Consider the following 17,699-nt stretch of genomic DNA (forward strand, 5'->3'; position numbering starts at 1 on the left):
TGTGCAGCCTGCCAAAAGGCAGACCAGACCAATGGACCCAGGAAGAGCAGCACCGAGCAGGTCAGGGGAGCTATGGCCGCCATTTTAACGGATAAAATCCCCGCAATCACGATGTGGGTGGTCACAAAGCCCTGCTAATGGTTTAGATACCGTGAGCAGTATCGATTGCACCATCTAAATGGCGGACATTGGCGGGATCGATATGAAATCTACGCCCTGGTGCGCCAAGTACCAGGCTGCAAGGGTGTACATTTGTGTCCCCCCTCATGATTTGCTTCCAGCTTTGAATTTATAATCTGTAATTAAAAACCTAAAAGGTGTGAACACAGCCTAAAATCGCCTACTCCATTGTTTTCCAATTGGAATGCGTCCAGCTATTGCAAAACTACAACTCCCAGCATGCCCGGACAGCCTTCGGCTGTCCGGGCATGCTGGGAGTTGTAGTTTTGCAACAGCTGTAGCAATCCCAGTTGCGAAACACTGACCTACACTATAGCAGCGCCATATAAGAGGCATCTGCCTCCATCCCCAGTGCTGGTGATCACAGGACAGTCACGTCATAGGGCACTGCGTCACCACAAGACCTTCACCCCGCCGGCCATTACTGGTTAAAGGGGAGGACAAGCCTCTCTACAACCAACACGCCGCGGCGGCTGTCTGTACAACAGCACCGAGCCGCAGCGACCGGGAAGCGTCTATAAATACACCGTCTCCGTTCTATGTGTTCTAGCGGCTGTTCACTACAACTCCACCCCGACCACCATCTTTCCTTCAGCGGCTGTGCTGTATGTGTGTGTGTGTGTTGTGTGTGAGAAAGAGACGCGGCCGCTGATTGGCTGCCCGGGAGGGTGCGCTCTGTAAGGCTGGCTGTGATTGGCCGCAGGTTAGGCAGCGCGCTGTGTCGCGGTCTGTGATTGGTCGAGGTGGAGGCAGGCTTGTGACTGTGCGTCTCCCCCCCCCCCTCCCCTCCCCTCCTCCCTCTTCCTCCCCCTCAGCTGTGTGACTGTGTCTCTGGCGGTGTCAATGGCTCCTCCTGCCGCGGACAGACGGGGCTTACGGGAGGGGATCTTTTCGGGGCTCCTGTGAGAGCTCCACACCACACCGGCGGAGTGACGGGGAGCGAGGAGGAGCCCGAGAGGAAGACGAGAAGAAGAGGCGGCTGGACTGTGAGGCAACGGCAGGTCGCGCACTCTCACTCCGCAACCGAAACAGGGGCGAGCCCAGCTCTGAGGGAGCAGCCAGGAGCCCGGCCCTCCTCCCCCCGACAGTCAGCAAATGAACTCGGTCAGAGCAGCGAACAGAAGACCCAGGCGAGTGTCGAGGCCGCGCCCGGTGCAGCCGGAGAGAAACAACGCCGGGGAGCGGGGTAAGAGGAGCCGGGGGCGGCGGAGGGAGGAGGCGGAGGACGGGGGAGGGGGCAGGGGGAGACGGGGGGTGGATTACAGGCTCCAGGCCGCACGGTGAGCTCAGGGGCCTACTCCCTCAGCAGCCTCGGGGGGCGCTGCCAGGAAAGTGCGTGGCTTGTGCTGGGCCTCAGGCCGCGCTTTGTCTCTGCTGCACACAGCGGCCCAGCAACCGCAGCGTCTACACACAGCCCTGCGATCCCTACACAGCCACCTGGTCACCTGCTCCTCTATAGGTAACATCACAGCAGTGTCTCCTCTCACCCCGTGGACTGAAACACAACCATTTGCTGCTTATCGTTTTTTTTTTTTCTGTTGTCCTGGTGACAGACTTCGTAATATTCACCCCATCTGGCGTTAAAATCGATTGGAAATCGTATCGGCCATGTGTGATCTTATTCGCTTTTCCTTGACACAATGGGTGATGAACCCTCTGGTGTGTGGCGGTTTTTATTGTCGCCGTAACCGCCGGCTCAATATCCGCATCTTCAAGCGTTAAAATCGATAGGAAATCGTGTTGGCGACTTATGATCTGATCCACATTATCCTGACACAATGGCTAAAGCACCCACCGGCGTTTTTTGTTGTCACATGACCGCTGACGCAATGTTCCCCCTTTTCTGATAGTAAAATCGCTAGGAAATCGTATTGGCGACATTTAATCTGATTCGTGTTGTCCTGACACGATTAAAGGACCCTATGACGTGTGGCTTTTTTTTTTTTGTCACGTGATTGCTAGTATAATATTCGCCTTGTTTGACGTTTAAATAGTTTGGGAATCACATTGGCGACATATGTTCTGATACGCATTGTCCTGACACAACGGCTAAATGACCCTCAGGTGTTTGGTGGTATTTGTCACGTGTTCACCGATGTAATATTTACCTCATCTGACGGTAAAATTCATAGCAAATCGTCTCAACAACGTATGCTCTATTTTGATTAGTCCTGAAACTATGGTGATCCACTTTTTTTCTTTTTACATGCTGATCGCCGGCATATTATTAACCTTATCTGCCAATAAAGTGAATAGGAAATTGCATTAGCTACAACTTTATGTCGTACGATCTGGTTAACGCTATTGCCGGTCTTGCGTTATGAGACTTCGAATAAAGGAACCTCGTGTGTAGCATCTCCTGTTACAGTAACCGACGGCGTAATACTCCCCTCGTCTGCCGTTAAGATCAATAGGAAATTATATCGTCCGCAGCTTCGATGACGTATCATTTAGCGTTCTGCTGCCACAGGGACCACCGCCATAAAATTTGCCTAGTCTGCCATTAAAATCAATAGTTTCCCATCGGCTGCAATCTCGGTAATGATATATGATCTATTTGGTGAGGGTGCGTTGTCCTGAGCAATACAGGCAAGGGACCCGCAGAGGTTCTATTGGACACACTTTGTGGCAAATTTTCATACAGATTTTTATTGCAGTATCAGAAAGTTTTTCTATGGACTATGTTGGTGTGTATGTTGTACACACAGGTAAATGTTCCGTTGCAACCAAAACAAACAAGACCTTGTCTGTGGGAAGATTAATCCAAAATTTGTATTTGGGTCTCTTGCAAACTACTACAACTCCAAAGCATAATGGGGCTTGTAATTTTGTAACAGCTGGGAAGCCGCAAGTCAGTAAAAAATCATTTTCTAACTTCATAGGGGGAGATTTATCAAAAGTTGCCCATAGCAACCAATAAGCTTGCTTATTTCTTAATTTAGAGAGTTTCAAAAATGAAAGAAGCGATCTGGTTGCTATGGGCAACTTCGGTAATGTTTTCTCTGGACAGGTTTTGCTAAATCTCCGCCATAGATGTTGACATTAATTTACGTGCAGTGGGATAAATGTATGTCCGTTTCATGTGGAAACACTCAGAAAAGCTACATGTTCCAGCTGTTGCAAAACTACAGCTCCTATCATGCATGGCAGTTGATTCTGCAGCACCTGGAGAGAGCCACTGGTTGGCTTATTACGAGAAGAGTCATTTGACTTAGATTCCCATATGGATGCTGTGTTGAAATCAAAGTTCCATCATTGTCCGGAATTCACAACCATGCTCAGCCATGTCATTTTTGCAAAAATAATATTTTTTTCTATTGTCCCTGTTATATGTAGTATTTTTGTTTTCTATGGAGTGTGCTTTGTCCTGAGACAATGGACTGATCGAGATGGGTATACAACGCTCCGTTTTGTAATAATTCGTCCAAAGATCCATTGGCCGTCCTGGATCTGTGAATTGGATTTTATTATGGCGGATAAGAATAGTTCTGTGAGGGATATGTTGCTGTGTCTTGTATTTACCAGTGAATGCTCTGGTGAGGTCCTCTCAGGATATATTTTATTGGCAACAAGTCTTTTTGCCTGTAGAAAGCTTTAGTGGAAATTTGTATTAGGATCCCCTAGGATCAGTGTTCCACAACCTGTGGTTGGGAGGTTGTAGTTTTGCAACTGCTTGAGTCACAAGTTTGGGGAACACTGGTCTAACTTATGGGATAGAATGTATATAACTAATGCAACAGCTGTGGAATCACAAGTTGAGGGATGCTACCTTTTAGGGGTGGCTAGCACAGTAATTTAATAAAAGGCTAAAAATTAAATTTCAGATTCCATATGGTTTTTAACCCCTTAAAAATACAGGACGTAAATGTACGTCCTGGTGAGCTGGTACTTAACGCAACAGGACGTACATTTACATCCTATACATAACCGCGAGCATCGGAGCGATGCTCGGGTCATTCGCGGCAGGTCCTGGCTGCTGATAGCAGCCAGGGACCCGCCGGTAATGGCCGACATCCCCGATTGCGCGGTGTCCACCATTAACCCCTCAGATGGCGTGATCAATGCAGATCATGGCATCTGCAGCATTGCGGTCACTAAAATGGATGACCGGATCCGATCATCCAGAACGGCAGACGGAGGTCCCCTCACCTGCCTCCGCTGCCTTCCACGGATCTTTTGCCCTGGTCTGAGATCGAAAAGCAAAGCACTGAACAGTATTAGCAATGGAATGATTGCTATAAATAGCCCCCTATGGGGACTACTAAAGTGTAAAAATAAAGTGTGAAAAACCCCTCCCCTAATAAAAACGTAAATTGTCTCATTTTCCCTATTTCACCCCCAAAAAGTGTGTAAAACAAATTACATATTTATGTACGTGTGCGTACATATCTGAACTATTAAAATCTAATGTTAATGATACCGTAAAAAAAAATCCTAAATTGCTGCTTTTTTTTTTTTTTATAACATTTTATTCTCCAAAAAATTGATAAAAAATATTAAGTTTTATATAAGCAAATATAGTATCAATAAAAGTACAGATCACAGCACAAAAAATGAGGCCTCATACCGCCGCTTATACGGAAAAATGAAAGTTATAGGCCTTCAAAATAGGGGGATTTTAAATGTACTAATTGGGTTAAAAAGTTTGCGATTTTTTTTTTTTTAGCGCAACAGTAAAAGAAAAGTATGTTATGGGTATCATTTTAATCGTATTGACCCAAAGAATAAAGAACACATTATTTTTACCGTAAATTGCACGGCGTGAGAACAAAACCTTCCAAAATTAGCAAAATTGCGGTTTTCTTTTTAATTTCCCCACACACAAACAGTATTTTTTGGTTGCGACATACATTTTATGGTAAAGTGAGTGGCATTACAATGGACAACTGGTCGTGCAAAAAACAAGCCCTCATACTAGTCAGTGGATGAAAACATAAAATAATTATTTTTTGAAGGCGAGGAGAAAAAACAAAAATGTAAAAATAAAATTGTCTCTTTACCCTGCTTCCGGAGCTCCGCTCCCCAGCGTCCGTAAGTTTATTGTTCTGAACGCTGTGTGTGGGCTTCCGTATTCAGGTCCGCCCCTCGTGACGTGGCGCCCCCTTCCCATAGACTTTTTTTGTTGAGGGGGCAGGTGTGACGTCACAAGGGGCGGCCCTGAACACTGAAGCCCGCACACAGGGTTCGGAACAATAAACTTCCAGAAGCAGGGCAGCGGAGTACCCCTTTAAGGCCCAAATGGGCTGAGTCCTTAAGGGGTTAACTACACTGTAGTTTTTTTTCCCCATACATGTCCTATGTACAGATAAATGCTGCAGTGAGGTGTGAAATTGGGATGTTATCTTTTTGACACAATCGGCTGGAGATTCACAGTTTGGGGATCTATTCACACAAATTGCATTGTCTTATTTAGATATGGAGTCTGCATTGAAGGCCAAGTCCCATTAATGTGAACGAGAAATTCTTGACCATGTGTACACGTGACATATTTCATGCAGAATTTTCTGTCCCAAATTTAAATTCCACCATTCTTGATGCAGGTTCCATGTGAAAACCTCCTATTGTACTTAAAAATTACTATGTGATCTTGAGAGGGATTTCCTTGTGAAATCTGCGTGAAAGGTTCTCATCAATTTACCCATTGTGCAGAACCATTGGAATCAATGGTATAAAAATCAGCTGCGGTTTATCCACTGTGGATTATTCACATGAACATACACTTAAGATTTGTTCACCCACAACTGAAATGTTTCAGATTTTAACTTCCATTGGGTGGTCAAAATCTGCAACAAATCTTAAGCATTTCGGTCCTGTGTAAACATAACCTCGGTGTAAAAATTTATTGGTGCACCTTTTGGTGATAAGAGGTTTCTGATTACCCGTGCAATATCACAGGGTAACATCTGCTCATGTAACCTTCACAAAGTGCCACATAGCAAATCGGCATGTACTAAGGAGTACAGATCCTGTGTAGACATGGTGCTGAGTATATCACAGGTACTGTCATAGGAACAATGGCCCTGGTTATGTGACACCTTAGGGAACCCATAGTACATAGGGAGGATGGGATTTATTTGTGCTGTAGAGCAGTGTTTCCCAACCTGTGGTTCTTCAGCTGTTGCAAAGCTATAATAGTGTGGCTAAACAGCTGTAGCTATCCAGGCACACTGGGAGTTGTAGTTTCACAACAGCTGGAGAGTCCACAGGTAGAGAAGCAATGGAAAATATTTTTTTTTTTTATTCCGTAAAAATTAAAACAAAAAATGCAGAGTGAAGTAGTGTTTAATTTCAATGCTGAATGTTGGTCTCGCCATTTTACTGAGGAAATAAAAACCTAATTTACTAGTCAGCCAGCAAACATTATCTGTGATGGGGGAGAACATTAATAGGATTCAGATAGATAAATGTCAATTAAAGCTGATCTGAGGAGAGAAAACATCATCTACTGTAATACCTACAAGATGGATCCCAGCCGCAACCAATCTAAACTGAAACCTTTTCACTGCAGCACCCCTAGAGACAAGAATGCATGTTAAAAATTGCATTCTTAGTATTTGAATTGTATTCCAGGATATGCTTGTCTTTCAGTGAAACTGGAGAATTTACAAAGATTCTCAGATGTTTCATGAAGGTCTTAATGTTTTAATACATGTTACGAACAGATTTATCATGTCCCAGATCAAAACTGTCTGGTTTTGCCTATAACAACCAAACACAGGTCAGCTTTCCTATCTTAAAGAAAATCTGCAGCAAAAAACTATCCCCTATCACAGGATAGATGTTTTAACGCGGGTGGTCTGAACGCTGGGACCCCCGCGATATCCTGCAGGGGGCCACGCCTCCTGCACCCCGCGATATCCTGCAGGGGGCCACGGCTCTCCTGTGCAGTAGGCGTGACGGCCGCAGCATGATGCCGTGGCCGTCAAGCCTCCTCCATGTAGTTCTATGGGAGAGACAGGGAGGCAGCGTAGAACTGTATGGGGAGGGGCGTACTGTTGACCTCAGAGAGGTCGCATAGAGCGGCAATGCATGGCCCCGTTTGGGAGATCGCGGACGGATCCTATGGATAGGGGATAAGTTGTCTTTTTGCTGCATATGTCCTTAAACCCCTTCTCGCTACAGGATGTATGTATACGTCCCAGCACCTGACATGTTAACGCACTGGGATGTATGCATACGTCCTGCTGATTTCCTGCTCTGTTACTTGCAGCTTAGGAGATCCAGCGGCGGGACCCGGCTGTGATTGACAGCCGGGTCCCGCTGCTGATCTCCTAAGCTGCGTGCGGCAGAGCAGATCAGCAGGACGTATACATACAGGGCCGCAATTGCACCGGTGCCGGTAGCATTAACCCCATAGATGCCGTCATCAATCCTGATCATGGCATCTATGGTGTTGTCAGGGGTGGGTGCTCCCCCTGTTCACCAATGGCGGTGCCACGATACGATCGCGGATTGCCATTGGTTGCTATGGCAACAGAGGCCAGCTGATGGCCTCCTGTCTGCCAGCTACAGAAGCCTGTGAGATCCAGCCAGAGGCTGTATCGCAAAGGCTATAGTGTGTGTAGCTTATCAGGTCATACTGTGCTGCAGTACAAAATGTATTGCAGCATATTATAACCTGTAAAAAGTGAAAAATAAAAGGTTCTTCAATAAAAGTATGAAGTGTAAAAAAAAAAAATGTAATGCCCCTTTCCCAATAAAAGCCCTGTATTATCATAAAAAAACACACAAATCCTATACATACTAGGTATTGCTATGTCCATAATGACCTACTATAAAGCTATAATGTAGATTATCCTGCACTGTGAACGCCGTAAAGAAAACCCAAAAAAGCGCACAATTCGCCAATTTTGGTACAAATTAAAAGGTAGAATGTATCGCAAAAATTAAACCAATAAAAAGTGCAGATTGTCTCACAAAAAAAAAAGCCCACACTCAATGGTGTCGGACGAAAAATAGTTACTGCTGACCCATGATCATTAAGGTAAAAAATAGATCCATCCTTAAAGGGGTACTACTGTGGAAAACTTTATTTACTTTTTTTAAAATCTGTGCCAGAAAGCTTAGCAGATTTGTAAATTACTACAGAGGAAATTATTTTCTTTTTTGAACACAGAGCAAACATATGCTGCTCTGGACAGTTCCTAAAATGGACAGAGATATCAGCAGAGAGCACTGTGCTCGCGATGTCAGCAGTGAGCATTGTGTTCCAAAAAGAAAATAATTTCCTCCGTAGTATTCAGCAGCTAATAAGTACAGGAAGGATTAAGATTTTTTTTAATAGAAGTAATTTACAAATCTGTTTAACTTTATGGCACCAGTTGATAAAGATTTTATTTTTTTTTCCACCGGAGTACCCCAATGAGCTCTGGTAAAATGAATGTTAAGCTGTCATTGGTTGTTACGGGCAAAACCAGACAGTTTTGGTCTGGGACATGATAAATCTGGAACATATTCCGAACTCTATTATTATTTTCAATTTTTCTGTAAAAAAGGGCTTTCCCACTAATATTTTGTGCACACAATTAATAAATTGGCACACTTTAAAGTGTCCCTTTTATTAAGAGAAGTATCATGACGAAAACCTTATTCTCTATCCGAAGGATTGGGGATAAGTTTTAGATCGTAAGGGGTCAGAGTGCTAGGGCCCCCCTTCGATCTCCTGTTTGGAGACGCGTTTCTCCAGCACAGGAGTGCGTCACGACCCTGGCCCGAAGCGGAGGCCGCCATACCCCCTCCATAAAGCTCTATGGGAGAACCGAAGATTGCTGAACAACTCTCCCGTAGAGCTTTATGGAGGGGGCATGGCGGCCTCTGCTTCGGTCAGGCGTCGTGACGCGCTCCTGTGCTAGAGAACCGGGACTCCAAACGGGATAGCTTTTTGTTCTTGATACTTATCTTTAAAAAAAAAAAAAAAAATTTGTAACAAGGACATTATCTGTTAGCTTTGTCCTTGTTATTAAAAATATACTAAATGTAGAGCTCCACGAGTACCTAGTTTTTTTTTCTTTTTTCACATTCACCCATTGTCACGTTTTTTATTTATTTATTTTTTTTAAATGTTCTTTTCCCATTTAAAATATAATGGTGTGTGATTAGGAAAAAATTTGAATGTTTACCTTTTACTGAAGTGACTAAAAGAGCAAGTGTAAATTGTCTTCGCATTTGTACACACTGTACAAAACAAACATCCTATTAGTACGTCATGTATCGCAGTGGCTCCGGAGCACGTATGTTTGGAAATGGTAATAGGTTTAAAGGGAGCTTCAAGTAAATAAAGTATAATCATCTTCAGTATGTGTAAAGTAGCTAAGGATGGCAACACACTTGACATTTTATTTTTTTAAGTTAAAGCCAGGTATATAGCCTTGCTTTATAATTTTCATTGCTTTTTGAATCTCCTCCTGGATTTGGTTTAAAATAATCTGTACGTGTGATTTTAGTCTAAAGGTAACCATATACACTGCTCAAAAAATAAAGGGAACACTAAAACACAATGTAACTCCAAGTGAAGCACACTTCTGTGAAATCACACTGTCCACTCAGAAAGCAACACTGATTGACAATCAATTTCACATGCTGTTGTGCAAATAGAACAGACAACAGGTGAAAATTATAGGCAATTAGCCAGAATAAAGGCGTGGGTCTGCAGGTGGTGACCACAGACCACTTCTCAGTTCCTATGCTTCCTGGCTGATATTTTGGTCACTTTTGAATGCTGGTGATGCTTTCACTCTAGTGGTAGCATGAGACGGAGTCTACAACCCACACAAGTGGCTCAGGTAGTGCATCTCATCCAGGATGGCACATCAATGCGAGGTGTGGCAAGAAGGTTTGCTGTGTCTGTCAGCATAGTGTCCAGAGCATGGAGGGACCACCAGGAGACAGGCCAGTACATCAGGAGACATGGAGGAGGCCGTAGGAGGGCAACAACCCACCAGCAGGACCGCTACCTCTGCCTTTGTGCAAGGAGGAGCAGGGGGAGCACTGTCAGATCCCTGCAAAATGACCTCCAGCAGGCCACAAATGTGCATGTGTCCACTCAAACGGCCAGAAACAGACTCCATGAGGGTGGTATGAGGGCCCGACGTCCATAGGTGGAGGTTGTGCTTACAGTCCAACACCGTGCAGGACATTTGCCAGAGAACACCCAAGATTGGCAAATTCTCCACTGGCGCCCTGTGCTCTTCACAGATGAAGCAGGTTCACCCTGAGAAGGTGTGACAGTCTGGCAACTCAGTGGAGAACGTTCTGCCCGCAACATCCTCTAGCATGGCCGGTTTGGCGGTGTCAGTAATGGTGTGGGGTGGCATTTCTTTGGGGGGGGGGGGGGGGGGGTGCTGCGCAGCCCTCCATGTGCTTGCCAGAGGTAGCCTGACTGCCATTAGGTACCGAGATGAGATCCTCAGACCCCTTGTGAGACCATATGCTGGTGCGGTTGGCCCTGGGTTCCTCCTAATGCAAGACAATGCTAGACCTCATGTGGCTGGAGTGTCAGAAGTTCCTGCAAGAGGAAGGCATTGATGCTATGGACTGGCCCGCCCGTTCCCCAGACCTGAATCTGAGCACATCTGGGACATCATGTCTCGCTCCATCCGCTAACACCACGTTGCAACCACAGACTGTCCAGGAGTTGGCGGATGCTTTAGTCCAGGTCTGGGAGGATATCCCTCAGGAGACCATCCTCCACCTCATCAGGAGCATGCCCAGGCGTTGTAGGGAGGTCATACGGGCACGTGGAGGCCACACACACTACTGAGCCTCATTTTGACTTGTTTTAAGGACATTGCATAAAGTTGGATCAGCCTGTAGTGTGGTTTTCCACTTGGATTTTGAGTGTGACTCCATATCCAGACCTCCATGGGTTGATAAACTTGATTTCCATTGATCATTTTTGTGTCATTTTGTTGTCAGCACATTCAACTATGTAAAGATGAAAGTATTTCATACGATTAGTTCATTCGTTCAGATCTAGAATGTGTTATCTTAGTGTTCCCTCAAAATAGGCTATTTCAAACAAAACTACTGTTCACCAGTAGAAAGTTAACAAACGATCATTTTGAACTGCTTGACAGCAGCAGTGTAAGAGTACTACGTGACAATACTACTTAGTTTATGGAGTATTGCTGTTGTGTCCTGGTATGTAATAGGGAAGCAAACAAAACCCATGTGCTTCACCAGTATTTTCATTAAACATGTGGATTCCGCTGTTTCTTGTGCAAAAATCTCACAGCAGAAAGCTGCTCACAAGTCACAGTAATGCTAAAGTCTATCATTAAATCGGAGGAAACTGGTCACCCGTTCACCCGCACTATAACCCGATACACCAGGTTATAGTGGGGGTTAACAGGAGACCGATGCGGGGTCTTGGACTGCAATACCTACCTGGAGTCCAGAGCCCTGCTCCTCCAAAGGTCCCCCTCTTCCAGCACTGACTTGCACTTTTAGGCGGCCCTGCCGGCTAGATTCATAAGCGCCTTCACGTGAGTGCTCAGTAAGCACGAGCGCTCATGTGACCAGGGCTTATAAATATTGAAATCTAGGCGGCGGGCCCGCCTCAAGGCGCAAGTCAGCGCTGGTAGAGGGGGATCTTTAGAGGATCGAGGCATCGGACTGCAGGTAGGTATAGCAGTCCAAGACCCCACATCGGTCCCCTGTTCACCCGCACTATAACCCGGTGTATCGGGTTATAATGCGGGGAAACGGGTGATAGTTTTCCTTTTAAGAGGCCTACTGACAAGAATGCAAACCGCCTATGCGCAGCGTATTTGGTGCTGCAGTTGCGCTGTTGACGCTCTGCGACAGCTGCATTCGCAGCATAAAATACGCTGCGGGTGCACTGTGACCCTACCTTAAAGTAGTCATTGACCAAACGGACTAGTGCTGTAAGTCTAAACTCACACTAGAATGTCTATTGTGGTGGTTCAGTTTTAAAAGATGAGAACTGATGAAATATCACAGTTGTGTTTTTTACCAGATTGTATGCATCTGCAAAAAAATAAAAAATGTACCTTGTCCACCTATTGGACAAAACCTGAAAAATCAACACACAACACATTAGGTTTTGCCTGTTTGCTCATCTTTTGTCCATTTAGATTTCATAGTTAAAAAAATAAAGAATACATGAAAAATAGGATGTACATACTGCGTGATAAGTTTCCTGTCCTTTGTCACCACAGATGATGACAGAGGCACTTTGAGACTATTTTGTACAAAATGAAACTATGTAGAAATCGACGGGATGCATTGTAATGTCCTTTTTCAAGGAACTATAAAAAATAAAATCCTAGGTGTGAATAGAGCCTTACTTGCTATGTTAAGACACACACTCTACGTATTCTTCTGATTATCTAATCTTTGTTGAAATATTTCAGATTCTAAAGATTCCCCTCCTATCTCATCAGCCAGATGACTTGTGTCCCAGCATTTACATATTGTTTACCTGCCAAAATATTTTAGATGACAGCTAGTTCCTAGTGACCTAGTGAATCCTAACCTCATCCTACTCGGCTCTGCCCCTGACAGCCTCTTCCTTTACAAATTCCTCACTAGTAAATAGAGCTTGTTGATGAAGATGTTATGAATACATGAAGACTATGCTAATGGGTCAGCAAATGACAAATTCTCAAGGCTTGTTATTCTGCTTACAATAGAAAGAGAATATGTACTGTAGTGTCTCTACTTTAGGCTTTATCCCCAGCAGGTTATGTTTTCATGATTTCCTTAACCCTCCCTACATGTTAGATATGTGCCTGACAGAAGATTTTGGCAGGACTGGATGACCTTCTAATGTGTATGGAGGCCTCCCAACAGATAATGTTGGGGGAGAGACTGAAGGGTATATCGAATTTCATCTGCCCAGTCCTTTTGTTCTTCCCCAGTCTAGCAGCAGCTTGTTGACTAGCTTTAGGATGGTGGTCATTTATGCAGGGATAGATGTTTACTATATGTAGCCTTTTTTCATGTCTAGGTATACACCAATTGGGGAAAACAAGCAGTTTAGCAATAGGAGGCAATTTTTAATTTCTCCATTGTGTGCTAAAAATTCTGTGTGGGCACCATGTTTATCATTAGTAAGAGATCCCTTCATTTGGTTATATATCAGAGAAATGACCCCATAATACGACTAGGGGGGGGATAGTCTCCATGCTATCCATAGGTGTTCTGAAGGCATCCATTTTGGCTACTAGGCTGTCTCCTAATAGTCTGCCGCAGACTCTACTAGCAGAGCACCAATTAAAGGCGTATTCCGGCCTTACTCCCACGACACGCCCCTTCCCATAGACATGAATAGAGGGAGTGTGGCATGACGTCAGAGGGGCTGCGGCCGTGAAGTCACGTCTCAGGAGCAGCGCCCGGCACAGAATGCCGGGGGCTGCACGGAGATCGCAGGGGTCCAGCGGCAGGACCCCCCCGCGATCAGACATCTTATCCTCTATCCTTTTGGATAGGGGATAAGATGTCTAAGGCCGGTATACCCCTTTAACCCCTTAAAGGGGTATTCCCACCCTAGACATCTTATCCCCTATCCAAAGGATAGAGGATAAGATGTCTGATCGCGGGGGTCCCGCCACTGGGGCCCCCGCATTATTGCATGCGGCACCCACCTGTTTTTTCACCGGAACTGCTGGAGGGTCTGAGTCGCAACTACGGGAATGGAAGTCCATGACGTCAGGACTCCGCCCCCGTGTGACGTCACGCCCGTCCCCTCAATGCAAGTCTATGTGAGGGTGTGTGTGTGAAATAGCCGATAACTTATACTGGAATATCGGTATAAGTTATCGGCTATTGGCCTGAAAGGTGACAGATTATCGGTATTGGCCCTAAAAAATCCATAACTGTCGATCCCTAGTCCCTGGTTCTTAACAGGTTAAGGAAGTGCTTTGTAATGTTCAGTATTACCGTAGTAGCTTTGTTTTTTTCAAAATAAGGGTGTTTAAAATTGTCCTATTCTGACCCCCTATAATTTTCTCATTTTTTTGGCATATGGGGCTGTATGATGGCTTATTTTATATGCCATGATCTGTATCTTTTATTCTGCTACCCAGTTTGTGTATATGTGACTTTTTAATCGCTCTTTAGTAAAGTGTGTTTTTTTTTTTGTTTTAAAATTTTTTTTTTATTTGGAATGTGATGTGATCAGCCAGAACTGCTGCACAATCCTGATCAATATTTATCACTGCATCTGAGGAGTTAATGGTGGACCACAGCATGATCGCTGATGTCTACGATCACTGGCGGGTCCTTTGCTGCTGATAGGAGCCAGGTCCTACCGTGCATGAAGCGAGCACCACTCCTGTGCTCGCTTCATTACAAGATGTAAATGTAAGTCCCGATAAGTACTAGCGCACCAGGATGAACATTTTGTAAATTGTCCTTTAAGGGCTCGTTCACACGAGCGGATTTTCTTTCAAATTTCTGTTGTGTCTCCTGCTGAGAGTTTGAAAAGAGACAGGCTCTCTGGGGGCTTTCAACAGCAGATTTTCTGCTGCAAATGTCCACTGTTGAAAATCCGCTGCAGGCTCTATATACTTCAATGGGGTCTGCTGCAGATTTTCCGCAGGGGAGACTCCACTACCAAAATTTTGCTGCAGGTAGCTTGTCTCCTTTCAATCTCGCTAGAGGAAACACTGCAAATTTGAGCCAAAATGTTTGTATGAATGCACCCTTAGTGGTTAAAGGGGTGTTCCATACTGTTACATGTGGTCAGCTGAGCAGGGGGATGTGAGAGGGGCCCTTGTTTTTTTTTTCCATAAAACAACTTTTTAATTTGTGTGTGTGTGTGTGTGTGTGTGTGTGTGTGTATATATAATTCATATTCCCTTTGACTCATACCTGAGCAAAAAAGGAAAACTATTGCAAAGGTGGACATAGCCTTTAAAGGGGTACTCTGGTGGAAAACTATTTTATTTTTATTTATTTTTTTTAAAGAACTGGTGCCAGAAAGTTAACCAGATTTGTAAATGACTTTTATTTAAAAAAAATCTTAATCGTTTCTTGTTTTTTTTTGCTGCTGTTTGCCAAAGAGGAAAATCTTTGCTACACCTGATGCCCTTATCAGGAACTGTCCAGAGCAGGAGAAAATCCCCATAGCAAACCTATGCTGCTCTGGACAGTTCCTGACAAACAGGTGTTAGCAGAAAGTACTGTGAACAACACAAAAAAGAAATTCAAAGTGTAAAGAATTTCCTTTTGTAGCATACAGCTGCTAAAAAGTACTAAAAGGGTAAAGATTTTTTAATAGAAGTAATTTACAAATCTGTTTAACTTTCTGGCACCAGTTCATAAAAAAAAAAAAAAAAAATTTTCCACAGAACCCCTTTAACCCCTTAAGGACGCAGGACGTAAATGTACGTCCTGGTGAGGTGGTACTTAATGCACCAGGACGTACATTTACGTCCTAAGCATAACCGCAGGCATCGGAGCGATCGCAGCCAGGGACCAGCCGGCAATGGCCGACGCCCGCGATCTCGCGGGCGTCCGCCATTAACCCCTCAGGTGCCGGGATCAATACAGATCCCGGCATCTGCGGCAGTTCGCCATTTAAATGAACGATCGGATCGCCCGCAGCGCTGCTGCGGGGATCCGATCATTCAGAACGCCGCACGGAGGTCCCCTCTCCTTCCTCCGTGCGGCTCCCGGCGTCTCCTGCTCTGGTCTGTGATCGAGCAGACCAGAGCAGAAGATGACCGATAATACTGATCTGTTCTATGTCCTATACATAGAACAGATCAGTATTAGCAATCATGGTATTGCTATGAATAGTCCCCTATGGGGACTATTCAAGTGTAAAAAAAAATGTAAAAAAATGTAAAAGTAAAAAAAAAGTGAAAAATCCCCTCCCCCAATAAAAAAGTAAAACGTCCGTTTTTTCCTATTTTACCCCCAAAAAGCGTAAAAAACATTTTTTATAGACATATTTGGTATCGCCGCGTGCGTAAATGTCCGAACTATTAAAATAAAATGTTAATGATCCCGTACGGTGAACGGCGTGAACGAAAAAAAATAAAAGTCCAAAATTCCTACTTTTTAATACATTTTATAAAAAAAAAATTATAAAAAATGTATTAAGTTTTTTATATGCAAATGTGGTATCAAAAAAAATTACAGATCATGGCGCAAAAAATGAGCCCCCATACCGCCGCTTATACGGAAAAATAAAAAAGTTATAGGTCATCAAAATAAAGGGATTATAAACGTACTAATTTGGTTAAAAAGTTTGTGATTTTTTTTTAAGCGCAACAATAATATAAAAGTATATAATAATGGGTATCATTTTAATCGTATTGACCCTCAGAATAAAGAACACACGTCATTTTTACCATAAATTGATAAAACAAAACCATCCAAAATTAGCAAAATTGCGTTTTTCGTTTTAATTTCCCCACAAAAATAGTATTTTTTTGGTTGCGCCATACATTTTATGATATAATGAGTGATGTCATTACAAAGGACAACTGGTCGCGCAAAAAACAAGCCCTCATACTAGTCTGTGGATGAAAATATAAAAGTTATGATTTTTAGAAGGCGAGGAGGAAAAAATGAAAACGTAAAAATTAAATTGTCTGAGTCCTTAAGGCCAAAATGGGCTGAGTCCTTAAGGGGTTAAGGCTTGCACTACATAGTAGTTTCCCCACACAAGTTGTCATCCCACTAAATAGTTTTGTAATAACTTCCTTTTCTTGTTGACTTATTAATTTTTTTTTTTCAAAATTGAAAGTGAAACTTTGCTTTTTGTATTGTGAATGTTGGTAACATATTACTTTTAATGATCTAGATAGGTGCTTCGTACTTGGTTGTGAATTGCACCACTACTGTTCTTTTATTTTCAGGTCATCTGAGGACAACAGCTACCAAATAACTGTTTTACATAACAAAACATTGTGATATAGTCATAGCACAAATCATGGCGATGCTTCATACACTCGCTTGCACGTGAACATTATTTATCTTGTGTCCTGTTTCCAAAAGTAAAATTGTCATGTTCATTTTTATTATTGAGGATCATTTAACTTTAGTGGTTTTATTAACCTTCTTTTATCTTTGGCATCAAATAAATTGTGCTGCCGTCTTAAAGTTGCCAATAATGCATATTGGAAAGATGATTTTCTATGCATTGGTCACTTACAAGTTCGATAGTTTACCCCAGATTCTGGGCATTGCCTAGGGGATTGGAGCATTGTACTGATAATCAGTCCCAAGAAACTCAGGATTGTTAATCACAGCTGGAAGAGTCAAAGGAGCTTAGTAGCCCATGCACCTACAAATTGTATGCTGGCACCTATCCCATCCTTTTGGGGTTTTCCTTTTGGGATCTATGAATGTTTTTTTTTTTGACAAGTAACTAAAAATAATAAAACTAGGAGAGTAATCTGGGTCCCACTTGATTCCCTGATCTCCCATATCCTATCAGACCAAAAGGTGTTTTTTTTTTGTTTCTCTAGTTTTTAGGTTAAAAAAAGAAATTATGGCAGCTACCAATATTTATGCCAGTGTTTTTCAGGGTGCGTTCACACGCT

At 43.6% G+C, this 17,699-nt stretch overlaps 1 protein-coding gene across 3 annotated transcripts in view; it reads left to right on the top strand.

The window, feature by feature from the left end:
• Positions 1 to 954: 954 nt before the first annotated feature.
• FBXO11 (F-box protein 11) overlaps positions 955 to 17,699 on the top strand; it is a 127,537-nt gene continuing 110,792 nt past the window's right edge. Inside the window, exon 1 of one of the 3 annotated variants that reach the window (XM_056568073.1) lies at positions 955 to 1,366. In XM_056568073.1, coding sequence (XP_056424048.1) covers positions 1,276 to 1,366 — 91 coding nt within the window. In that variant the 5' untranslated portion in view covers positions 955 to 1,275. Of the gene's footprint in view, positions 1,367 to 1,617; positions 1,640 to 17,699 lie in introns of those variants that run through there. The other 2 variants (XM_056568074.1, XM_056568076.1) reach the window with 2 other exon arrangements.

The sequence above is a fragment of the Hyla sarda genome, chromosome 3, assembly GCF_029499605.1.
Source record: "Hyla sarda isolate aHylSar1 chromosome 3, aHylSar1.hap1, whole genome shotgun sequence".
Lineage (NCBI taxonomy): Eukaryota > Metazoa > Chordata > Amphibia > Anura > Hylidae > Hyla > Hyla sarda.